We start from the raw sequence: 27441 nt of genomic DNA on the forward strand, positions 1-27441 counted from the left end.
ACACTGCTATCTCACAGCGCCAGAGACCCGGGTTCAATTCCTGCCTTAGGCGACTGACTGTGTGGAATTTGCACATTCTCCCCGTGTCTGCGTGGGTTTCCTCCGGGTACTCCAGTTTCCTCCCACAGTCCAAAGATGTGCGGGTCAGGTGAATTGGCCATGCTAAATTGCCCGTAGTGTTAGGTGAATGGGGTAAATGTAGAGGTATGGGTGGATTGCGCTTCGGCAGGTCGGTGTGGACTTGTTGGACCGAAGGGCCTGTTTCCACACTGTAAGTAATCTAATTAAAATTCAATACAATAGGTAGATGTGTTAAACATTTTCTGGTTCTGTTACAGGAGTAGACATCTCCTACCCCTATCCTGCAATTTCTGGGGGAGTTGGGACAATTTCTTGAGGACAAGTAATCAGAGGAGTATTTCCCTTTTGAGTGCTTGAGATTGCACCCTGTCAATTTTTCATCCATTTTAATTCTAAAACCATTTATGGTCAGGCTTGGTGGTCTTGGATTATTATTTTTGAATCATAAAACAGAAAGGCTTGCAATAATTTAATTTCAAATTGTCATTTAATTCACAAAATCACTGGATTCTCAACCCAAGATTCAAATACACCTAACCAGAGGAATCTCAAATGTTCATGAGCCTAGCCAAACGAGGAGAAAAATGTTGCATCCAATCCCATATATGGGACAGCATGTATGAACACCCACGTGCAAAACCACCTCAATTCTTTCAGGTTGCTTATTGAAACAATACCACAAAGGGCAGGTTAGAATGCTTCAGAACAAGCCTGCCTTTTGATGAGAAATGCTGATATGTCACAACTTGTCAGTTCACAAACTACAGTATTATGAAATAGAAGTACACTTTGACTAATTGATTAACTAATTAATAAACTACTTCCTTAAAGATGACCGATTACTGACCATGTAGGACAAAATGAAATAATGAAAATATGCAATTCCTTAGATGAAATATGGTTGTAGTATTCACGAAACAGGCGGAATCCTTGCCTTTCTTACTAGTGTAGCCTTTGCATTTGAATTCTGTTTTGTTCTTTAACCTCTTGTTACTGTTTCACTTTATCCAGCTCTTATGATAGTAACTGCTTTCATTGAAATTCCGGGCTCCAAGCACAGCACAGTATAAATGTAGGGCCGTTGCTTTAGATTAAAACATAAGTAGAAGGCAGCAGATGTCACTGCTTTGGTTTTCATCTTTTCTCAACAGTGATTTTCTCTCTAGGTGGCTGCAGTTAACATTGCCTTTGGCAGCTAGTAGCCTCAATGCTGTAATTTAATGCTTCTCAGACTGGGCAATGCATGAAACAAATGCTCTGTTTTCATGAGAGATCTTCACCTCATTTTCATTACGGAGCATGACTTGTATCACAACACACCTATCTCATCTGTTTTTGCCTCATCATTTTAATTACTCCATTTTTTGGCAGTTTAATACAACAAGTAATTGTTTCCTTTCTCAGAATAATGACAATGACTGCAATCTGTTCCTTTCTGGCGTATAAATTATTTGATCAAATAAATCATGGATAGCTTATATGAGAAACCTCTTGCTTGCTGGGATCGAAGGAAGAGATTAGCATCTAACCTTCTTGCGTTTTATTGATTTTGGTGACCTGGATTGTTAAATTGTATGATCAGTATTCCACACATTGCCTCAATGAGTTATTTTTAAGAAAGAGGGTTTAATTAGGCTTTCATATTCTGGAAAGTATTTTGTTACATAAGGAATTACACAGCAGGTTAACAGATGTATGCTATTATTGATTAATATAAGGCTTGCTTTCTCCCTAAGTGCACATACAGAAGTAATATTTCTAAAGCAGTTGTAGCTTTATGCAATCACCTCAGATTTACATTAGCAGTCATTTTACTCATTCACTCAAACAGTCCTGCAGAAGAGTCAGTGAACCCAAAATGTTAACTGTGCTTTCTCACCACAGATGCTGAACCTTGCCAAAATTTCTGATTTTGTTAAATTTTCTTTGAAGAAGTTCATCTAGTTAAATATAACATTTGTACCAGTGCTTAGGATTTAGTGTTTAGCTAAGAAAAACTTAAACACAATCTTTCTTCCAATGAATTTTATGATTAGATAGAAGGGTCTGTCCAAGGACTCGAAATCTTTCAAAAGGGACAGCAACGTTTCCATGAGAATCCTTACCATGTATCACTCGTCCAGTAGAGAGAGTAGGCAGTTCAGTTCAGAAGGCTGTAGATGCTGGGTCAATTAAACTTTCAAAGCAGAGATGTTTTATCAGATGTGGGTAACAAATTGCAACTAAACGTTGGTAAATGGAGTGGGCTACATACAGACCAGCTATGATCAACTAAATTGTACAACAGCCTTAAAAGCTGAATGATTGATCAATTCCTGTTCCTATTTTCTTTGAAAAGTACAATTTCTGGTGATGACATTTTCACAATGGGTAGGAAAATGCAAGGTTTGAAAATAGAAGACTTAGGATCTGAGGGAGTCATGAAGTAGCAATGGTCAAGTACTAGCCAAATCAGAAGGTTGTGTGAATTGGGGAATAATTTAGACATGATGTTGCTGCCTCTTTGTGGTCTAGGATTCTCTGGCAAGCTAGGGAGGAGATTGCAGAGTCTTTAGCTTTAATCTTTATGTCATCATTGTCTACAGGAATAGTGCCAGAAGACTGGAAGATAGCAAATGTCCCCTTGTTCAAGAAGGGGAATAGAGACAACCTTGGTAATTATAGACCAGTGAGCCTTACTTCAGTTGTGGGTAGAGTGTTGGAAAGGATTATAAGGGATAGGATTTATAATCATCAAGAAAGAAATAATTTGATCAGGGACAGCCAACATAGTTTTGTGAAGGGCAGGTCATGCCTCACAAACTTTATTGAGTTCTTTGAGAAGGTGACCAAACAGGTGGATGAGGGTAAAGCGGTAATGGGGTGTATATGGATTTCAGTAAAGCATTTGATAAGGTTCCCCACGGTAGGCTATTGCAGAAAATTCAGAGGCATGAGATTGAGGGTGATACAGTGGTTTGAATCAGGTATTGGGGAGATGTAAGAAGACAGAGGGTGGTGCTTGATGGGAAATATTTATCCTGGCATTCAGTTGCTAGTAGTGTACTGCAAGGTTTTGATTTTGGGCCACTGCTGTTTGTCATTTTTATAAATGACCTGAATGTTGGCATAGAAGGTTGGGTGAGTAAATTTGCAGATGACACTAAAGTCGGTGGAATTGTGAACAGTGCCAAAGGATGTTGCATGTTACGGAGAGACATGGGTAAGCTGCAGAGCTGGGTTGAGAGGTGGCAAATGGAGTTTAATGTGGAAAAATGTGAGGTGATTAACTTTGGAAGGAGTAACAGGAATGCAGCATACTGGGCTAATGGTAAGATTCTTGGTAGTATGGATGAGCAGAGAGATCTCAGTGTCTATGTGCATAGATCCTTGAAAGTTGCCACCTAGGGTGATAGGGTTGTTAAGAAGGGCTTTTGCCTGAAACATCGATTTCGCTGCTCCTTAGATGCTGCCTGAACTGCTGTGCTCTTCCAGCACCACTAATCCAGAATCTGGTTTCCAGCATCTGCAGTCATTGTTTTTACCTTGTTAAGAAGGCATATAGTGTGTAATCTTTTATTAGTAGAGGGATTGAGTTTTGGAGCCATGGGGTCATGTTGCAGCTGTACAAAGCTATGCTGTGGCCGCCTTTGGAGTATTGCACGAAGTTCTGATCTCTGCATTATAGGAAGGATGTGGAAGCATTGGAAAGGGTGCAGAGGAGATTTACCAGGATGTTGCCTGGTATGGAGCGAAGGTCTAGTGAGGAAAGGCTAAAGGGCTGGAGGCTGTTTTCATCAGAGAAAAGAATGTTAAAAGGTGATTTAATAGAGACATACAAGATGATCAGAGGATTAGACAGGGTGGACAGCAAGAGCCTTTTTCCTCAGATGGTGATGGCTAGCATGAGGGCACGACTTTCAATTGAAGGGTGATAGACATAGGACAGATGTCAGAGGTAAGTTTTTACTCCGAGAGTAGTAAGGGCGTGGAACGCCCTGCCTGCAACAGTAGTAGAGTCACCAACTTTAAGGGCTTTTAAATGGTCATTGGATAAACATAAGGATGATAATGAAATGGTGTCGGATAGATGGGTTTCAGATTAGTTGACAGGTCGGTACAACATTGAGGGCCGAAGGGCCTGTACTGCGCTGTATTATTCTATGTTCTAGATGATCTAGGTTAACGACGAAGAAGGTAGAATGGTTTAAATGAAAAGAAAGGCTGCATGTTCCTTCAGTAACTAAGGTGGAAAGAGCAGTTGTTGAGTACAATGGCAGAAGCACCAATAGTTTGAATTGTTCTATATATTTTCAAACCGACCTGTCTCTAGGTATGTTACAATACACCCTCTGAAGCAGGCAGGACTTAAAATCATGAACATAGAAAATAGGTGAAAAAGTAGGCCATTCAGCCCTTCGAGCCTGCACCACCATTCAATATGATCATTGCTGATCCTGCAATCTCAGTATCCCCTTCCCGCCCTCTCCCTATACCCCTTGATCCCTTTATCCGCAAGGACCACATCCAGCTCCCTCTTGAGTATATCTAATGAACTGGCCCCAACTGATTTGTGTGGGAGAGAATTCCACAGGTTCACAACTCTCTGAGTGAAGCAATTCTTCCTCATCTCAGTCCTGAATGGCCTTCCCCTTATTCATAGACTTCCCCAACATCAGGATCATTCTTCCCACACCTAAACTGATCAGGATTTTATATGTTTCTATGAGATCACCCCCCACACACACACACACTCATTTTTCTAAATTCTAGTGAATATAAGCCCAGTCGAACCAGTCTTTCCTCGTATGTCAGTCCTGCCATCCTGGGAATCAGTCTGGTGAACCGGGACTCCCTCAGTAGCAAGAATATCCTTTCTCACACTAGGGGACCTAATGTGCACACAGTACTCAAAGTACCCAAGACATTCTTACTCCGATACTCAAATCTTCTCGCTATGAAGGAGCTTTCCTCACCGCCTGCTGCACCTGCATGCTAACCTTCAGTGACTGTTCCACCATGACACTCGGGTCTTGTTGTGCCTCATCTTTTCCTAAACTGCCACCATTCAGATAATAATTCGTTCCTGTTCCTTTGATGCTGCCTGACCTGCTGCGCTTTTCCAGCAACACATTTTTAAGCTCTGATCTCCAGCATCTGCAGTCCTCACTTTCTCCACCATTCAGATAATAAACTGCCTTCATACTTTTGCAACCAGAGTGGATGACCTCACATTTATCCACATTATATTGCATTTGCCAGGTATTTGCCCACTCAGCCAGTCTGTCCAAGTCATCCTGCAGCCTCTTAGCATCCTCCTCACAGCACACACTGCCACCCAGCTTAATGTCATCTGCAAATTTCGAGATATGGCATTCAATTTCTTCATCCAAATCATTAATATATATTGTGAACAGCTGAGGTCTCAGCACTGAACCTTCGGCACCCCACTCATCACTGCTTGCCATTCTAAAAAGGACACATTTATTCCAACTCTCGGCTTCCTGTCTGCCAACTAGTTCTCTATCCATGTCAACACATTCTCTCCTATACCATTAGCTTTAATTTTGCTTACTAATCTCTTGTGTGGGACCTTGTCAAAAGCCATTTGAATGTCCAGATACACAACATTCACTGATTCACCATTGTCTACTCTACTGGTCACACCCTCAAATTAAATTCCAGAACATTTGTCAAGCATGATTTCCCCTATAGTGAATCCATGCTGACTAGACCAATTCTCTCCGCACTTTCCAAATGCTCAGTTATTACATCCTTAATGATTGACTCCAGCATTTTCCCTACCACTGATTTCAGGCTAATTAGCCTAAATTCTCCATTTTCTCTCTCGCCCTTTTTTTTTTAAAAGAGTGAGGTTATATTAGCTACCTCCAGTCTACTGGAAGTCTTCCAGAATCTACAGAATGCTGGAAAATGATCACCAGTTCATCTGCTATTTCGAGGGTCACTTCCTTAAGTACTCTGGGATGCATAGCATGAGACCCTGGGGACTTATCGGGCTTTTATCCCATCAATTTTCCCAATTCCATTTCCTGACTGATAAGAATTTCCTTCACTTCCTTCTTCATGCTTGATCTTGTGTCCCCCAGCATTTCCAGAAGATTCTTTGCATCCTCCTTAGTCTGCCATTGCCATTATCCACCGTCAACCCCTTAAATATCCATCGCCAGTTTATCCTAACCGATGCATGGTCTCATACCATCAAAGTTAGCTTTGTTTAAGTTCAGGCCCCTAATTTCATATTTAATTGTGTCACTCTCTTAATGAAGAATTCTACCATATTATCATCACTCTTCCCCAAAGGATCTTGCACCACAAAGTTGCTAATTAATCCACTCTCATTACACTATACCCAGTCTAGGATGGCTGGCTCTCTAGTTGATTCCTTAACATATTGGTCAAGGAAACCATCCCTCATACATTCCAGGAAACCCTCCTCCATCGCATTGCTACCAGTTTGGTTAGTCCAATTAACATATACATTGCATCATCCTCTGCCATTTCCGCCACCTGCAAACGAACCTCACCACCAGAGATATATTTCCCTCCCCACCCCTATCCACTTTCCATAAAGACTATTCCCTCTGCAACTCCCTCGACAGGTCCAGGCCTCCCACCAACACACCCTCCCCTCCCACACCCTTCTCCTACCAATGCAGGATTTGCAAAACCTGCACCCATACCTCCCCCTCACCACCATCCAAAGCCCCAAAGGAGCCTTCCACATCCATCAAAGTTTGACCTGCAATTCTACACAGCCATTTACTGTATCCATTGCTCCCGATGCAGTCTCCTGTACACTGGGGAGACAGGACAGCTACTCGCAGAATGCTTCAAAGAACATCTAAGGGACACCTGAACCAACCAATCCCACCATCCCATAGCCAAATACTTCAATTCCTGCTCCCTCTCTGCCAAGGACATGAAGGTCCTGCACCTCCTCCATCGCCACTCCCTAACCACCCAGTGCCTGGAGGAAGAATGCCTCATCTTCCGCCTCGGGACCCTCCAACCCCATGGCATCAACGTGGATTTTACCAGTTTCCTCATTCCCCTCCCCCCCCACTTTTATCCCAGATCCAACCTTTCACCTTGACACTACCCTCATTACCTGTCCTACCTGTCCATCTTCCTTCCCACCTATCCACTCCACCCTCCCCTCTGACCTATCAGTATTACCCCTACTTCCATCTACCTATAGCACTCTCAGCTACCTTCCCCCCCCCCCAGTTCCCCCCCCTCCCAGTTATCTCACCACCCCCTTGGCTCTCCTGATGAAGGGTTTTTGCCTGAAACATTGACTCTCCTGCTCTTTGGATGCCATGATAACGGCTATACCCTTACTGCATAGATCTCTAATTTCCTGTTTGATGCAGTCCTCAACATTACAATTACTGTTTGGTGGTCTCCACACAACTCTCACTGACGTCTTATTCCCTTTAGTCTTCTGTTCCACTCCTACTGATTCCACATTGTCCAGGCTAATGTATTGCCTTACTATTGTGTTGATCTCCTCCTTAACCAGCAACAGTATCCCATCTCCCTTTCTTTCTGTCTGTTTTTCCTGAAAATTGAATAACCGTATATGTTGAGCTTATGAAGGGCTTTCAACTGAAACGTTGTTTCTCCAGCTCCTCGGATGCTGCCTGACCGTTGTGCTTTACCAACACCACATTCTCGACTCCAATCTTCAGCATTTGCAGTCCATACTTTTGCCTTGGACACGCTGGAACCAGACCACTGTGATCCCAATTATATCAGATGTGTTAATAAATTAGATTTTTTAGATTAGATTACTTTACAGTGTGGAAACAGGCCCTTCGGCCCAAAAAGTCCACACCGACCCGCCGAAGCGTAACCCACCCATACCCCTACATTTACCCCTTACCTAACACTACGGGCAATTTAGCATGGCCAATTCACCTGACCTGCACATCTTTGGACTGTGGGAGGAAACTGGAGCACCCGGAGGAAACCCACGCAGACACGGGGAGAACATGCAAACTCCACACAGTCAGTCGCCTGAGGCGGGAATTGAACCTGGGTCTCTGGCGCTGCGAGGCAGCAGTGCTAACCACTGTGCCACCGTGCCGCCCATAAATGTTACCAGAGCTAATTCATCCACTTTATTACATATGCTCCTTGCATTGCAACACAGAGCCTTTATGCTCATTTATTTGACATTTATTGCCCTTTTAGAATCATTGTGAACTGTAGCCCTTTTGATTTTTGTCTTTGGTTTCCCTGCCTTCCACTTTTTCCCTTACTGTCCTTTACTTTTGTCCCCAATTTACTTCCCTCCAACTTCCTGTGTTGGCTTCCATTCCCCTGCCATATTAGTTTAAATCCTCCCCAACTGCATGAGCAAACACTCCCCCTAGAGCATTGGTTCTAGGTCCTGCCCAGGTTCTGACCATACAGTTTGTACTAGTCCTACCTCCCCCAGAACTGGTTCCAATGTACCAGGAATTTGAATCCCTCCCTCTTGCACCATCCTTCAAGCCACATATTGATCTTAACTATCCTGCCATTTCTGCTCTGGCTAGCATTTGGCACTAATCACAATCCCAAGATTACTACCTTTGAGGTCCTACTTTTTAGTTTAACTCCTGACTCCCTAAATTCAGCAGTGCCCTCTGTTAGATCCAGGCCTTTTGCCCTGAATGGTGGTGATATATTTGTTACAGTTGCAGTTGTGAATATTCCAAGCCCTGTTAGACTTGCTCAGTAGATAGTGATAAGACTTATGACAGGGTCTGAAATTCAGTCATTTTTCATTGCCGTTTTGCAGGGTCTGAACCCTTTGGACCAGTTGTATCTTTGATTCAATCTTAACTCCAGAACGTTTTATATTTGGGGACTCAGCACTACAAGCCAACTGAAAATCAAAGGGGCTACTTCCTTATCTTTTTGATGGTCATTACCTGGCACACAGGTGAAATAAATGTAGCTTGACACCTGTTGGAGCAAATCCTGGATGTATCATATTCTCCTCCAGACTTGATGTGGAGGGGCTGGTGTTGGACTGGGGTGGACAAAGTTAAAAATCACACAGCACCAGGCTATAGACCAACAGGTTTGTTTGGAAACACTAGCTTTCGGAGTGCCGCTCCTTCGTCAGGTAACTAGTCACTAGCTACCTGACAAAGAACCAGCGCTTCGAAAGCTAGTGCTTCCAAATAGACTTTAACCTGGTGTTGTGTGATTTTTAACTTTCCCCTATGGAGTGGCAGGGGCTGTATCATTATCAGAGATATTGAATGAATCTGAGCACTGTTAGAAAACAGTTCCTGACTGTGGAGAAAGACATGGAGGATAGGGAGCTTGGGGAAATAAATATTGATGTTTTGAAAACAGTCCACATTACAGAAGAGAAGGTGCCGGAAGTCTTAAAAACATAACGTTGGATAAATCTCTGGGATCTGATCAGGTATATCCCAGGACGTTGTGGAAGTTAGGGAAAAAATTGCAGGGCTCCGAGCAAATTTGTATCCTTTACAGCCATGGGTGAGTTGCCGGAGGACTGGAGGTGGCTAATGTTCCCCATTATTTAAGAACGACTATAAGGAGAAGCTTGGGAACTGTGTAGCAGTGAGTCTGACATTAGTGATGGCTAAGTTATTGGAAGGAATTCTGAGAGATAGAATTTGCATGCATTTGGAGAGGCAAGGACTAATTCTGGATTGTCAGCATGGAATTGTGCATGGGAAATCTGTCTCTCAAATTGATTTTTTTAAAAAATATAGTCAAAAAGATTGATGAGGACAGAGTGATGGACATCGTCTGTATGGACTTTAGTAAAACCTTTGACAAGGCTCCACATGGTAGTCTGATTAGTAAAGTCAGACCACGCAAGATTCAAAGCGAGCTTGCCAATTGGATTCAAAACTGGCTTGACGGTCGGACACAGAGGATAGTGGTGGAGGATTGTTTCTTGGACTGGAGGCCTGTGACCAGCAGTGTTCAGCAGGAATCGGTGCTGGGTTCACTTTTGTTTGTCACTTATATGAACAATTCAGAGGCATGGTGAGTAATTTTGTGGATAACACCAAAATGACTGGCATAGTTGACTGTGAAGAAAATTATCCAAGATTACAAAGGGATCTTGATCAGTTGGGTCAGTGGCTGAGAAGTGGCAGGTGGAGTTTAATTTGGATAAATGTGAGGTGTTGCATGTTGATAAAAGAAACAAGAGCAGGACTTATACAATTAATGGTAGCGCCCTGGGTAGTGTTATCGAACAGAGAGACCTAGGGTTTCAGGTACATAGTTTCTTGAAAGTTGTGTCACACATAGACAGGATGGTTAAGAAGGCATTTAGCATGCTTCCCTTCATTGCTCAGACCATTGAGTATCGGAGTTAGGATGTTACATTGAAGTTGGGCAGAACATTGGTGAGGCCAGTTTTTTTAGTACTGTGTACAGTTCTGGTTGTCTTGCAATAAGAAGGATCTGATTTGATTTATTATTGTTGCATGTACGGAGATACAATGAAAAGTATTGTGTTGCATGCTAATCAGACTAATCATATCTTACATAAGTACATCAGGGTAGTAGAACCGAATGCAGAATATTGTGTTACAGCTACAGAGAAAAGTGCACAAAAAGATTAACTCTAACATATGAGAGATCCGTTTATAAATCTGATAAAGGCAGGGAAGAAGCTGTTCTTAAATCTGCTGGATATTATTAAATTAGAGAGGGTCGGAAAAGATTGAATAGGCTGTTGCCAATACTAGAGCATTTGAATTTTAAGGAGAGTTTGGATAAGCTGGGAAATAGTTCACTGGAGTGTAGGAGGTTGAGAGGTGACCTTATAAAGGTTTATAAAATCATGAGTCAAGGATGACTTTGTAATGGAAGGCTTTCTATTGAGTCCCATTAAGCCACAACGCACTGCAGCATACCAGAACTGCAAAAAGAGGAAGAGGAACACCTTTACAAGGTATTGGCCAAAAACGGATCCCCGCGCAATTTCATCAACAGATGCCTAAGAGAAAGACAACGGAACGAGGACATGCCGCAACCCAAAGGACTAGCCACACTACCATACATCAGGAGCATTTCAGAACTGACAGCCAGACTACTGCGACCACTAGGACTTATAACAGCACACAAACCAACAGCCACCCTCAGACAACAACTCACCAGAACGAAGGACTCGATACCCAGCATGAGCAAAACTAATGTAGTGTACAAAATCCCATGCAAGGACTGCACAAAACACTACATAGGACAAACAGGAAGACAGCTAACGATCCGCATCCATGAACATCAACTAGCCACGAAACGCCACGACCAGCTATCCTTAGTAGCCACACACGCAGACGACAAGCAACATGAATTTGACTGGGACAACACTACCATTATAGGGCAAGCCAAACAAAGAACAGCCAGGGAATTCCTCGAAGCATGGCACTCATCCACAAACTCCATCAACAAACACATCGACCTGGACCCAATATACCAACCACTATAGCGGACAGCTGAAACTGACAACCGGAAGCGGCAGGGACAGGTCACTATAAATGCCGGAGGAAACACCACAGAAGCGCTTCACAGGAGGCTCCCAAGCACTGAGGATGTCACCTAGACAGGGGACGAAACGTTTGCAACAAAAATTTCCAGCTCGGCGAACAGAACCACAACAGTCCCATTAACTTGATTTTTGCAAGAGCCCTTGATGCTAAGTTGAGGTGCCAAACACTGGTGGCATGTGGGTGGGGTAGAGTGTTGTTAGCAATCCTCCTTCCTGCTTTTTTCTAAAATAAAATGCTAAGCAGGGTGGCATGGTGGCACCTTGGTTGGAACTGCTGGTTTTCTGGATTGCCCTTAGTGTCCAGGGATGTGTACGTTAGGTGGATTAGCCATGGGAAATGCAGGGTTACAGGATAGTGGGAGGTGAGTCTGGGTGGGATGCTCTTTGGAGAGTTGGTATGGACTTGTTGGGCCAAGTGGCTGAATGTTTCCACACTGTAGGGATTCTATAATTCAGATTAAAAGCCCTTGGTGTGGTACTGCAATTTAAAAAGTTCTTATTTTTGTGTTGAGACAAAGAGTCAATCTAGTTAGCAGTATGGAGGATAAACTATGACTGAATCATAATGAGAACAAGGCCTTTATTTTTCTCAACACAATGTAGTTTATTGTATGATAACAGTAGGTACAAATTCCATTATATAGTTTGGCTTCTAATAATCTGTGTAATTATGCCTGAGATGATATGTACCCATTAGGAATGTGATAGACTGCTACTTTTTCACCCAAAGATTTTGAGATCAAATTTGGTGGCGCTTGCTGTGGTTTAGTCACTTTTCAGAACCAGTGCCTTGCATGTCATCTTCACAAACTGCATTTTGTTCAAATAAATCTTTGCACTCAAACAGCTAATGTGTCATGTTGAAGAGTGTAAGCTTTTTACCTCAAGGTGTTGATGAGGTTGGAAGACTTCCTTTATCATCCATGGTTGTCTTACTGGTGAACTAGACATTTTCATAACTTCCGATCTATTACTGCTTGCTTACTTAACATTGCACTTGCCACTGACTTCCTTTTTGGGAGATGAGGAATTAAAACATTGCTTTTAAACTTATGTTGACTCATAATCCATCAACAAAAAATCAAATCGACTGTATCAGCTTGCTCACTTGACAGTTTTGCCAAAATTTGGTCAATAGTTCAAGAGGATTGTACTGCTTATTCTTCACAATATTTGCTTCTTCAGGCAACCTTTAGCTGATTGTTGTCTTCTATATTTCCTTCAGCGGTGACAGGTATGGTGGTATTGCTTTCCATTCCTGTAAAGTCTGCACAGTATGAACCAACTTTCTTCTGTCAACAAAGTAATATCAATAGGATATTTCATTTTGGGCTCTGCCATAAGTTTAAGAAACCCAATGGAATCTTCTACAGTTGTGCCTTGTTTCATATAATTGATTGTTCCTGAGCCAGTTCTTCTCCTGAAACTAGTTGAACTCCTCCTGCTCCTTCAAGGATGGTTCAGGTTAAAACGTGTGCAGGTTTAAGCTTTGATTGCAAACTGTGTGTGTATATTTTCACCTCTTTGTTTTGGAAAGTGTTTGTTTGTGTTGCTTATAGCAATGCTTTGCTGTTTAGAGTTATTCCGTCGATACCATGTAATTTCATCTCTATGTGCTATAACTTCAGTTTCTTCAGCCATAACAGGGTTCACCCACTGGGACAATGACACTTGCATTTGTATCAACCTTAAATTTAATAGAATGTCCATTGACTTAGTTTCTGCCAATTTTGCGTATATTGAATCACCAGTTTCAACTAGGAATGTGGAGAAAGTGAGGACTGCAGATGCTGGAGATCAGAGTCAAAAAGGGGGAGAGGAGGGTGGAGCAGATAGGTGGGAAGGGAGATGAGGGAACTAGTAAAGTCAACATTGATTCCATGTGGTTGGAATCAACCATCAACTTCACCAGTTTCCTCATTTCCCCTCCCTCCACCTTATCCCAGATCCAACCCTCCAACTTGGCACTGGTCTCTTGAACTGTCCTACCTATCTATCATCCTTCCCATCTATCCGCTCCACCCTCTGCTCTGACCTACCATTAGCACCCCCATCCTTTATCTCCCTCTCGCATTCCCAGCTACCTTTGCCCCCGGCCCCACCTCCCCCATTTATCTTGAAGTCCCCTTTCCCCACCACAACCTTGCCCACTCCACGCGCCCCCGCCCCACCCCCCCCCCCCACCCCCACACACACACATACACACACACATTCTTGATGAAGAGCTTATGCTTGAAACCTCGACTCTCCTGCTCCTCAGATGCTGCCTGACCAGCTGTGCTTTTCCAGCACCACATTTTTTGACTCTGATCTTCAGCATCTATAGTCCTCACTTTCTCCTGATGCAGAAAAGACCTGCATGAGATAATATGCTTCCTTTAGAAAAGACATCAGGCACATTCCTATTTGAGTTGAAGAGTGGAAAAGCACAACTGATCAGACAGCATCCAAGGAACAGGAGAGTCGACATTTCGGCCGTAAGCCCTTCATTAAGAATGAGCCTTGTGAGTCGGGGGGGCTGGGAGAGGGACAGAGCTGAGGGAAGGTAGCTGAGAATGCAATACGTAGATGAAGGTGAGGGATGAAGGTGATAGGTCAGAGAGGAGGGTGGAGCAGATAGATGGGAAGGAAGATGGTCAGGTAAGACAGTTCAAGAGGGCGGTGCCAAATTGGGGGTTTGGGACTGAGTTATAATGGGGGGAGGGAAAATGGGGAAATTGATGAAATCCACATTAATCTTGTGTGGTTGGAGAGTCCCAAGATGGAAGATGAGGTGTTCTTCTTCCAGGCATCAGGTGGTACGTGTTTGGCAATGGAGGAGGCCCAGGACCTGCATGTCCTTGGTGAATTGGGAGGGGGAGTTAATCTGTTCACCAACAGGGCAGCAGGGTTGGTTGGTGTGTGTATCCAAGAGATCTTCTCTGAAACAATCCACAATTTGGCATCCGTTCTACCCAATGTAGAGGAGACCACATCAAGAGCAATGGATACAGTAGATGATGTGTGGAAGTGCAGGTAAATCTCTGTTGGATATGGAAAGATCCTTTGGAACATTGGATTGAGGTGAGGGGGGGGGGGGGGGGAAGTGTGGGCACAGGTTTTGCACTTCTTGGGGAGTTGTGGAAGGAGTGATTTTAGAGAAAAACTGGACTACACCCCCTCCCAACTGGCCTCCTGTAAAAACGCTATCCCTTACTCCCAATTCCTTTGCCTTCAACTCCGCCATATCTGCTCCCAGGATGACCAATTTCACCATAGAACATCCCAGATGGCCTCCAAAGACTGCAATTTTCCCTGCCATGTGGTCGATCTTCTCCAATGCATCTCCTCCACTTCCTGCACCTCCACCCTTGAACCCCACCCCTCCAACCGCAACAAGAACAGAACCCCACCCCTGGTCCTCACTTTCCACCCCATCAACCAATCAATTGGATCTCTTGGATACCCGCACCAACCAACTTCTCCGCCCTGTCGCTGAACACTTTAACTCCCCTTCACAATTCACCAAGGATATGCAGGTCCTGGGCCTCTTCCATCGCATCATCCTCTGCCGTTTCTGCCACCTACAAACAGACCCCACCACCAGCGAAATATCTCCCTCCCCACCCCTATCTGTTTCCAGAGAGACCATTCCTTCCACGATTCCCTAGTCAGGTCCATGCCCCGTGCCAGCACCTTCCCCTGCTACCACATAAAGTGTAAAACCTGCCCTCTCACCTCCATCCAAGACTCCAAAGGATCCTTGCACATCCAACAGAAATTTATCTGTTCTTCCACACACATCATCTACTGTATCCATTGCATCCGATGTGGTCTCCTGTACATTGGGGAGACAGGACGCCAACTTGTGGATCATTTCACAGAATATCTCTGGCACACCCGCACCAACCAACCCCACAGCCCTGAGGCCGAACACTTCAATTTCACCTCCCACTCCACCAAGGACATGCAGGTCCTGGGCCTCCTCCATCACCAAACACTAACTACCCGACGCCTGGAGGAAGAACACCTTATCTTCCATCATGGGACCCTCCAACCACATGGGATTAATGTGGGTTTCACCAGTTTCCTCATTTTCCCTCCCCCCACCTTATCCCAGTCCCAAACTCCCACTCGGCACCACCCTCTTGAAAGGTCCATCTTTTCTGCATAAGCCTCTCTGACTAAGCATTTCTTTTGCTACTCTGAAACTCTTATTTTGTATCACTTCTGAAAGTGACCTGTAGTTTTTCAGGTTTCCTTTGTGGTAGCTGGGCACTGCATGTCTGAAGATACTTTGTTCACAGTGCTGACACAGTGTCTGTTGTCTGTTTGACATGTACTTTTGTTGGCTTGTCATATGTGTCTGTATAGCATTATACTGTTGATGTAGGAACATAGAAAATAGGAGCAAGAATAGGCCATTGAATCCCTTAAGCCTGCTCCACCATTCAGTTTGATCATGGGTGTTCATTGGGCTCAATACTCTAATTCCACTCTCCGCTCCCCCCCACCCCCACAAACTCTTGATCCCTTTAGCCATAAAAGCTCTATCTACCTCCTTCTTGAAAACAGAATGTTATAGCCTCAAGATTTTAGTGCATTCCACAGTCTTACCACTCTCTCTGTGAAGAAATTCCTCCTCATCTCAGACCTAAAGTGTTTACCCCTTATCCTTAAAATATAACCCCAGATTCCAAACTCCCCAACATCAAGAAGATTCTTCCTGCTTCTAAACTCTCTAGTCCTGTTTAGAATTTTCTAAATTTCTCTCTCATTCTTCTAAACTCCAGTGAATACAATCCTTACCAACTCAATCCCTTCTCATATGTCAGTCCTGCCATCCCCGTGCATCAATTTGGTTAACTTCTCTGCACTTCCTCAATGGTAAGAACATCCTTTCTCAGACAAGGAGAGCAAAACTGCCCACAAAATTCCAGGTGTGACCTCACCAATTCTCTGCACATTTGCAGCAAGACATCCCTGCATGGGTCTACCCAGACCTCATTGAGTATTCCACCCTCGCAATTTACAGCTGTTCAGATAATAATTTGCATTCCTTTTTTTGCTACTAAGGTGGATAACCTCACATTTATCTACATTGTACAGCATGGCCTGTCTAAATCCACAGTTGTATCTCCTCCTCACGGTTTACCCTTCTGCCCAGCTTTGTGTCACCTGCAAATTTTGAGATATTACATTTTATTCCCTTATCTGAATCATGAACATATATTGTGAATAGTTGGGGTCCTAGTACCGATCCCTGCAGTACCCCACTGGTCACTGCCTTTCATTGAGAAAATCATTATTTATTCCTACTTTTTGTTTCTTGTCTGCTAACTGATTTTCTGTCCAATTCAATACACCATCTTCAATCCTATCCACTTTAGTTTTTATCTGTGTCTTCATCAAAAGCCTGCTTAATGTCCAAATAAACCACATCCGCTGGCTTCCCTGATCAACTATACTACTTACATCCTGGAAGAATTCCAGTAGAGTTGTCATGCATGATATCCCTTTTGTAAATTCATACTGACTGCGTTAGATTCCACCATTGATTTCTAAATGTACTGCTATAAATTCCTTGATAATGGAATTCCTTGATGCTTTCCTATTACCTATTTTTGCTCTCCTTGTCTGAGAAAGGATGTTCTTACCATTGAGGAAGTGCAGAGAAGTTAACCAAATTGATAGGTTTTGCTGCTGTCCTGTGGTAAATTTGACCTTCTCTCAGGTTTTGTCCCGGTTTTCTGGTTTCTGCTTCCCAGCATAATTTGAATAACTTTCTCTCGTCAAATCATCTTTAGACTGTAATAAATTCAACCGATACTAATTCCAACAATTCCATCTCTTATCAGTTATTATCCTAAAGCTCCATAGGCAATTCTCTACCATTCTGTTCATAGAATTATCTACAGTCTTCCCTGGATGCTATGCACTTCTGGAAAATCTTGCTCTTTGAATAATGTTATTTTGCTGTTCAATTAACATAATTAATATTAAGTATTTGAACCTCTTCAAAAGTATCTGTGCCTCCCTTCTGTTATGGTGACTTATGTCATCTGTTGGAAGGCATTCTGAATACAGTTGTATCTACTTGTTCAGCTTAAGATTTATTATGTAATTTTGAAAACTGTTTTCTCAACGATGTTCAATCTGGTATTTTGTCTATCTTTGACATTAAATCTTGATGGCAGAATTATTCCAAAAACCTGACAGTTCTTGTGAAATATTTATTCTTATTAATTAAAGTTGTTTTAAAATTATGTTTCAGTCACAGGATGTAGGCATCATGGGTTAAGCCTGTGTTTAGTTCCAATCACTAATTGGGCAACATGGTGGTTCAGCAGTTAGTACTGCTACCTCACAACATCAGGGACAAGGGTTCAATTCCACCCTTCGGCAACATCTGTGTGGAGTTTGCACATTCTCCCTGTGTGTGTGTGTGTGGGTTTCCTCTGTGTCTCTAATTTTATTCGACAATCCAAAAATGGTGGACTAGCCATAGAATATGAAGGGTTATAGGGGTTGGGTGGTTGTGTGAGTAGGTGAGTCAGTGTAGAGTCAATGGGAAGAATGGTCTGCTTCCACATTGTAGGGATTCTGTGATATTATTGAGGGTGCTGGTGAGCTATAATCTTGAACTGCAGTCCATGCAGTGTATGAATGCTACTGTGGAGTGAGTTTCCGGCCTATCACCAAACAACAATCAAGGAATGCTTGATAGTTCCAGGCCAGGATGTGTCTAGCTTGGAAGAAAACTTGTAGGTACTGGTATTCCCATGTAACTGCTGCCCTTGTAGCTCTAAGTGCTAGAGGTCACTGGCTTGTAAATGCAGTTGTAGAAGCCTTGGTAACTTATCACCATGCCCTTCTAGATAGTACACACTGCTGCTACTGAACATTGGTGGTGGAGTAAGTGAATGTTTATGGATGTCATTCCAATCAAAAGGGCTTCCATATTCTGCCTGCATTCATCCAGGTAAATGGGAGTATTGCATCAAATTCCTGTCTTGTTTCATGTAGTGGTAGGGTGGTTCTAAGGCTGCTCGCTGTAGAATTTCTAGCCTCTGTAGCCAAAATGATTATGTAACTGGTCCAGTTTTTTTTGGTTCAGTAGTAACCCACCCCACCCCCCAAGAATGTTAATTATTTTTGATAAATCTGTCACATCTAAAATATGTTTTGTCCTGTTAACTTTAAAGATTTAATGGCCTTAAAGCTGATCTTGCATTAAATCAATGTGTTAATCCTCCGAAAGTCTATTTAAACTTTTGAAACTCGATAATAGCAATGATCAAGTCCATTGCAAACATTTAAGCAGTACTAAAGCAATGATGCAATATTTTTTACTAAATCATCATTCTCTAATATGGCAATCCTACAGTGTTTTACAGCATAAGCGATAAATTCAACTACATAGCAATATTGTTTGGACTATGTACAAAGGATTTTCTTGCATTTTTGTCTGGTCTCAATGGTTTTCTGCCCACATCCTGCAGCCAAGATGGATTCTTGCTTTTTTTACGGCAAGGTGGGCATATTTCTAAAATCTAAATTCTAATGCACACCATTTTAAAAATAAACTCATGGCTATAGCCTTAATAAATCTTCCTGCTGAAATTGCATTTTATATTATGAATGTCCTGGTCTTGGCACAATTGTAAAATGTCTTCTCTCTGCCATTTGACCCTGCTTAAAATATTTTAAATTCCCCTTTTATCACCTTAAATGTATTCTATAACATTTCCACTTCTTGGCCTCTTTATAAATTAAGTTCTGGCCCTTGTTCTGTGCCTCTTGGAGCTTGCTTGTGGTATTGGCAACGCTAGTTTTAATGAGTAAGTACCTCTTTCAACTTCTATCCTTTGCAGCCTGATGTTTTGTGCCATTATTTTGAAATTATATCCCCTCGCTTATAGGGATTTCTAACTTTAATCATGTAGCTCCAATCTGCTCCCAGTGATTATTCCTCTGTTGGGAATCAATAATTTCTAAATCTGGCTAGTTTTTGTTCTCTTCTTAGCCAATTGTTATTCATGCACTTCCTACCATGTCTGAGACTCAGGTAAAATTAAACAAAGAACAGTGGATTCTGGAGATCTGAAACAAAATCAGAAGGTACTGGAAAAACTCAGCAGGTCTGGCAGTATCTGCGGAGTGAGATACAGAATCAACGTTTCAGGTCCACTGACCTTTGATTAGAACTTCATAGTCTTTCTGAGTCGTCTTAAAGCATCAATGTTCTTGATGGAAAATTTCCCTTTCTAAATTTTGTTTTCTCTCCTGGTTCAAATGGATTTTTTTTAACCATTGTCACCTTCAGGTATTTGTGCAACATCCTACCTCTGATTACACTCTCATGGTGCGGAATCAACCATTAGCTTAAGGTTCGGATAAAGTGCTGCCACTAAATCTCCTTTCTGCTATTTTAAAATCAGATGGCAACTTTGATAGCTTCTAAGAGGCATCTTCCTTTCTATTCCAAGGGCTATTTATTTTGCAGTGATAAAGGATAGATTGCTGTTGAGTATTAATGTGAAAAGGCACTTATCTTGGACAACAAGATGTAGTCTATTACCTGATGGCAATAAATCCAAATTACCCTGGCTCATTAGCCAATATCATAATGACTATAATTCGCCAGGCATGACAGATTTGTCTCCATTGGGACTTTGTGTTCAATTGCTCCTTCTCCCCACAAATATTGTGACACATTATCAGATTGTTGAGGCTTGATACAGCTTCAACATTTACTTCTTTCTGAACCATTACCTCATGCAAATGGAGCAATACTCAGTTAAATGCTGTCATGATATTGAAGGCACCCATTCTTCTTTGTCACATTTTTAGTATTGACATTAAAACTTGTGCCGTAGTCTAGAGTTGAATGGTTCTGACAATCTTTATTTCTGGTCATCCCTTGCATATTCTTCCCTTCCATGCTTAATGTACTTTTCTCATTTCTGTTGATCCATTTTCTCTGCCTCACTGCACATTTTCTCTCTGTCAATTCAACTGTCAGCCTCACGTACCATCCCCACCCACCCCACCGCTACCAATGGATCCAATCATTGCTTATTGGCAGTTTCTGTGAATTCTTTTCCATTCTGGAATCTAAACCAATTTAGTTATAGAACAAATCCAAGAAAAGTTGCTGACAACTGTGGTTTTCCACTGCAAGAATTATCCCTATTCAGGTGTATTTATTTTCAAAATTATTGTGATAGAACTCTTTGTCCCTCCAATGAAAAAAGAACAAATAATTATAGGTTTGCATTAACCTTAAAAAGGGCGATTGGGTGTGCTGTTTCCACAGGCAATTAACTTCAAATTTCTACCTGTCAATTTTTCTCATTAAAAGTATAACCAAAGAGGTTAGTGTTAATGCTCATTGTCATGTAGGATGACCTATTATTACTGGTAATTTGGCCTTAGTTCCTGGGGGTTGCAAGGGCAAATCTGAGCAAGAAGACCTTTTGTTTTAAAAAGGGTGATCTTCTCAATTATAAAGTTAAAAATCACACAACACCAGGTTATAGTCAGGTGATAATCAGGTGATAATTATCTGATGAAGGAGCGTCGCTCCGAAAGCTAGTGTGCTTCCAATTAAACCTGTTGGACTATAACCCTGGTGTTGTGTGATTTTTAACTTTGTTCACCCCAGTCCAACACCGGCATCTCCAAATCATTCTCAATTATAGCACTTCTCTGTAAATTGTGTCCCAGGATTTCTCTCTCTGACTGATACTAATGATTCCAACTGTTTTCTTGACAGATGGCAAATATTGCTGCTTCTGCCTACTGTGTGGTGCTGGCTGTTTTGGTGATGTGTGCTCAAGGCCATGGTGGACAGGGTAAGTTGGTAAACAAAGTTTCCTTTAACTTCTCATTCCCAGAGGTTTTTTGATAATCATTTCTACTTCAAGGAGGAAGAAAATGTAATGCAAAATTACAAACAGATAGCAACTGTGTTTCCATTACCTCGTGGCTACTCTTTGAACTTGAGCCTAAACTATTCAGCTGGGGTACATCCTGCTGCTGTCCTCACTGGTGTATTTCACTGATTAAAAAATTAATATTATGTTCAATATTTTTACTATTAATGTGTTTTAAAATTAAACTTATCAACAGATTGATAAAAAGTTGTTTCCATTTGCTTACTCAATAAATTACCCTGGTGTTTGTAACTAAATAAAACGACTACCTTTGGGGAAACACATCTTTCCTTAGATTTGTCATGATGCTTTTTTTCCTTTTAATCACACTTTTCTAGTAAAAGCAAGTTGATCATGTTATCTATTATAGAACTGGATACGTTGTGAAATAATTCTCTGCTTCTGTACCTAAAACAGAAACATCTTGATATTGTTATTATTTTTTAATTTTTTTACAAAAAGCTTTGACTCTTGGTAGCTGCTGGAGGAATCTGAATTTAGATTTTATTTTTAGAATTTGAAATGTTGTTTGTCTATTTAACTCTAAACAACAGCACCTCAAGTCATGGTATCCAACTCGTAAGCTTTCCAATAAAACTGTTGACACAGATTGAGAATGTTGCAGTACTATGAAAATAAAATTCCATAATCTTATCTATGCACAGTTGTGTTAATAATTGTGTTAATGAAATATCAAAAAAGTGAAATCATTCTATGCCAGTTCCCTATCATTACTAACATGCTATTAATCATTTTAAGTTCATCTTTGATATTTCGGAACATGGAAAAGTATTGGAACAAAATAGATGATTGAAAGAGAATAGATAATTTGAATCCATGGAATCAATATCTCAGCACACGATAAATATCATATTTCTTTGTTTTATAAACAGTTTATCTGATTCTCTCTTGAATTTGCTGTGCCAATTTTGCTCACTTCAAACCTTGAGGATATGCTTCTCGTGGACTCTTTAAAAATATTGAGTTGTAACTGTTTGAAAAAGTTTTAAGATCTTAGATACTTCAGTTGGCAAATATAATTTTTTTTCACCAGAGCATTCATCCTTCAACTCAGGACCCTCTACTTGTAACTCTCATCAAATTTCAGCTGTCAATGCATTTGTATTTTGGAGAATCATTTTCGATACCAAAGTATAGTGTACATAACTTGACACATGAAGTTAAGTTTCTGTGGAAATATATTCCATAAAATTTAGGAACAGAAGTAGTCCATTCAGGCCATTGGGTCTGTTTCATCGTTCAGTGAAATCATGACTACAATAATCCCTCAAACCATGTTCCTGCTTTTGCCCTATAACCCTTTAATGCCTTATTGATTAATGTCTCTATAGCTCTTTGTGGTAAAGAATTCCACAGATTCATCACCCTAAGTGAGAAGAAATTCCTGTCTTAATTCTCTGTCTTAAATGAGCGACCCCTTATTCTAAGATTATGCACTCTGTTGCTAAACTTTCCCATATTGGGAAAACAATCTTTCCGCATCTACCCTGTCAAGGCACCTTTTATGTTTTATGTGTTTCAATAAGGTTACTCTCATTCTTCTAAATTTCAATGAATACACACCCAACTTAACCTTTCTTCATAAGACAGCCGCTCCTTACCCAAGGTCAATGGAACAAACCTGCTCCGACTGCCAGTATACCTTTCCTTAGAAAAAGGGCCAAATTGTCCACGGTATTTCATGATTGGTCTAACCAAGGACTTGGATCGTTCTAGCAGATCTGCCAAATGTATGTACTCCATTTCCTTTAAAGTAAAGACCAACATTTGATTTGTCTTCCAGATTAGCCACTGAACTTGGCTGCTTTTTTTTGTCATTTATGCACAAGAATCCCAAATCCTTCAGTGCTCTAGCTTTCTGCAGTCTTTCTCCACTTCGATAATATTCAACTTCTGTATTCTTCATGCCAAAAATCTCACATTTTCCCAAGTTATAATCCATCTGCCAAGTGTTTTTTTTCCCCCATACGCTTAACCTGTCTCTGTAACCTTCGTTTATATCATTCTCAAACCTAACTATAATATATTCACATTATTCATCAAAGTCATTAATACATATTGTAAATATTTTTGGCCTTAAAGTGTGGTACTTTACTCGTTATACTTGGCCAAACTGAAAACGGTCCCCTTATCTCAATTCTGTCTTGTACTCAATAGATGATCCTCGCTCCTCCAACATAACCAGTCTTTATCTTATTAGCCTAACCTGTATTACCTTCTCAAAGGCTGGAATTAAACCGGGTCCCCTGGTGCTGTGAGGCATCAGTGCTAACCACTGTGCCACCCCAAGGTATTGCAAAACAAAATTAGGACCGAGTCAAAGATACAACTGAAATAATGCACTTGTTGTTTGAATGACAATAACTGGATATTTAGTTCCTGAAGCAAAAAGTAAAAATCCTAGCTTTCCTGAAGGCTTAGTTGATGAATTGTGAAACTGACCCACAGAGGAATATAAAGATTTTCTCCATCATGATTAGCTTAGATGTGAATCTTTGCCTCTTGGTGAGACAAAAGAAGAGGAAAGTTAATCAGGTTATACATTGTCAATCACATTCTGTTGATTCTTGCACATGGGGATTTGACATAAGAATAGAATAAGGATTGATACTGCTCACCTCTACGAGATTAGTTTATCTAAAGTACCCACCTTGGGTGTGAATCGTAACTTAACTGATCCAATAGAATTGATACCTCATTCCTGAGATGGCAGACTGAAGTATGAAGAGAGATTGGATTGGTTAGGAATACATTCACTGAAGTTTAGAAGAGTGAGTGGACATCTCATAGGAGTACACAAGATAAACACAAGAAGGATTTCAGACCGGACCAGACAAGGGGTCACAGGCTAAGAATATGGGGTAAGCCACTTAAGACTGAGGTGAAGAGAATTATTTTAAACAAAAGGTGCAGTTCTCTGCTACTGAAAGCAGTTGAGACAAACACATTGAATTTATTCAAGAAGGAGTTAGATAAAGTTCTTGTGGCTAAAAGGATCAAAAAGGATGGACAGAATGCAATAACAGAGTACTGAGTTGGATAATCAGCCTTGATTATACTGAATGGTTGAGTAGGCTCAAAGAGCTCCCATTTTCTATGTTTCTGTGTAACATATTGGATAAAGTCCTGTGTCTGTAGGTGCATATCAATCAGTACTTTATAATAATGAGGAAAACTAGTTGAGAAAAGAGTGCATCTTTTTTACAGCAATATGTTAACTGAAAAGCTACAGAAGCTAAAAATATAATGGTCAATTAAGATTGACGGACAGAATAGTTTCATTTTTGTAGGTAAACATTTAGTTACCACTATGCTGCAATTGTTTGATGACTTTGGAATCGTAACTGAAGCTACTGCGCTGGAGACATGAGTTCAAATCTCACCAGGACAGCAGGGGAAATTTAAATTCAGTAAAGCGATTAAGTAAGTATGAAGTAAAAAGCTAGTTTCATGAATGGGTTTTTACAACAATCTGGTGGTTATTAATGTTCATTAATGCGTTTCTCCCCACCCAGAGTGCAGCCTGTGTCCTTGTTACCCTCAGTTCTTCTTCCAAGTGGTGTTCAACATGAGATACTGATTTATCAGCTGAGGAAAGGGGGAGTGCATGAGAAAAGCAGGATGTTTCCTTATTTAAGCATTTTACCTGTTATCTCATGGGATTTGTGCATAGCTGGTTAGGTGAACATTTAATACCCATTCTTAATTGTCCTTTAAAAGGTGGCGATGATGGTGAGTAACCTTCTTGAACATTGATCCTCGAATACTGCACAATTTTAGCACTTGAGAGCCGAACTTCAGTGTATTTTATGAGGTTCAGCCAGATCTGATGGATGGCTAAACCAGTGTCCACCTTTTTTTTAAATTCCGTGTCCTTTGGATTTAATAGACCAGAGATTAACCTAATACCCAGCAAAACATCAAAATGAGAGTGATGATTTTACTGGGAACTTGGTGTGATGCGAGAGTGACTCAAAAGTAACCACCAAAATGCTAGTAAAAATGCTAGATAATTAGGATTTTGTAGTTGTAGTAAAAAGTGTACTTGGAGATTATTTTTCCCCTTCAGGATAATACTGAAGGAAGTAGGGATAAGGTGAAGGGAGGGAGATGGATAATCAGTAATATAAGGAAATGATCTGTAATTGATCCAATGTGACTACCTATACCACATGATATGACAAAGTTAAAGGGATTGCTCTAAATACAGGTTGGGGTCCTGCGGTGTTTTACGTTTTAGGAGAATAGGAGAATGATGGAATACTCTGCACTTGCCCAGGTGAGTGTATCACTAAACACATCCTACACCACTGACACATACATTGGGAGTGTGCAAAATGCACTGTAATAACTCACTGAGACACCCTCAGCAGAGTCTCCCAAATGTGTGACCTCCAATGCCTCGAACAAAAAGGAGAGCAGACCATCATCTGTAAGTTCACATTTAAGACTTCCACTATCCTGACTTGGAACTGAATGGCTGTCCCTTGACTGTCACAGTTTTAAAGTCTTGGAACAGCCTTCCTAACTGTACCTACATCAGTTGGATTGTAGCACTTCAGGAAAGTGGCTGTGCACCCTTTCACGGAGGAATTAAGGATGGGCAATAAATGTCAGTCCCTCATCTCGAGCGAATAATGAAAAATTACAAAATAAGAACATCAGTCTGTTTCCCTAAAAACTGTTGCTTCATCTATTTTTTATCTCAAGTTTTTGCTGTTTTTGTTTCAAATTTCCAACATCAGTCTTTGACTAAATTTCACTTCTGATGTATCACTCAAATCATGTGAGGCTGGATTTGCACTCCTCTTCAATTTAGAGTTAAATATTCCAAAGCTGTCAACAACACAGCTTGGACTTGCCTCTCGGCTATGAAAATGGACTGATGAAATCTGATTCTGGGACGTCTTCAGAAGGGTTAAGTGATTCACAGGAGAAAGTGTGTGTCAAGTGGACTTAAAAGTTAAGGAGCTGCCAATGTTGACTGATGAGCTGCCTGAAGGGAATATGAACCAGATGTCTTTCTGTGTACCCTTGAGGAGCTTGCCCCTTAAAAACCAATTGCAAAGAGTTTTCTTTTGAATTAGTAATTAATAAATAAATTAAAATCTTTGCATTTTGAGGTTTCTCTTTTAGAATGCTTTGTGAAACATTTGCAGTTCTGCGTGGTAATCCCATTATTATCAAAATGCACTAAATTATGCAAATAAGAATTAATCAAATGATTTTCAGTATTATGTACAAAAAGACTGAATATAAAGGTAAAAAAGTAATGTTTAATCTTTGCAAAACAACAGTTATGTCGCGATGGGTATTATGTGTAATTCTGTAACCTTACTATGGGAATGATATAAAGATCCCATTCACTAGACCGTTGCCAGAAGTAAGAAGATTATAGTTGTGAGAAAAGGTTCAAATGTTGCACTTGTTCCCAGCAACAAGAAAAGTTAATGGTCATCTCATAGTATGCAATTTTGATGTTCTGAGGGAAGGATTTGCTGAGAAATTTGACTTGAGCCAAAATGGGTATAAACTTGACAGAATAATGATTCTATGTGCTGACCTGAAGCCCAGTAATCTACAGGGAGAACATATAGCTAACAATAATAATGTTTGCTAAAGGGCATGAGACTACCTTTAAATTTGGTATCAGTGCCTCGTGTAAATGCCATCTAAAAGATGCACAGCATTGGTTGTACCAAGAGGAAACAATTCCAACACATAGGCAGTTGGGAAGTCAATTTTGGCATTTGGGAGATAGCAGGAATTGAGGCACGAGTAAGATGATTCAGCACACCAAGATAATTGGAATGATAAGTCACTCACTCCAATATTTCAGATCCTACCTTTCACTTTAAATCAGTCCAGTGAACAGGCAGTGAT

General features: G+C 41.1%; 1 protein-coding gene across 6 annotated transcripts in view; it reads left to right on the forward strand.

The window, feature by feature from the left end:
• LOC122543507 (ciliary neurotrophic factor receptor subunit alpha-like) overlaps window positions 1-27441 on the forward strand; it is a 386379-nt gene that overhangs the window by 119737 nt on the left and 239201 nt on the right. For all 6 annotated transcript variants that reach the window (XM_043682503.2, XM_087990229.1, XM_087990232.1 and 3 more), the window contains one exon: window positions 21378-21456. In XM_043682503.2, coding sequence (XP_043538438.1) covers window positions 21378-21456 — 79 coding nt within the window. The remainder of the gene's footprint in view (window positions 1-21377; window positions 21457-27441) is intronic.

The sequence above is a fragment of the Chiloscyllium plagiosum genome, unplaced genomic scaffold (assembly GCF_037043375.1).
Source record: "Chiloscyllium plagiosum isolate Xiang-an unplaced genomic scaffold, Cpla_swu_hap1 HiC_scaffold_1, whole genome shotgun sequence".
Classification (NCBI taxonomy): domain Eukaryota; kingdom Metazoa; phylum Chordata; class Chondrichthyes; order Orectolobiformes; family Hemiscylliidae; genus Chiloscyllium; species Chiloscyllium plagiosum.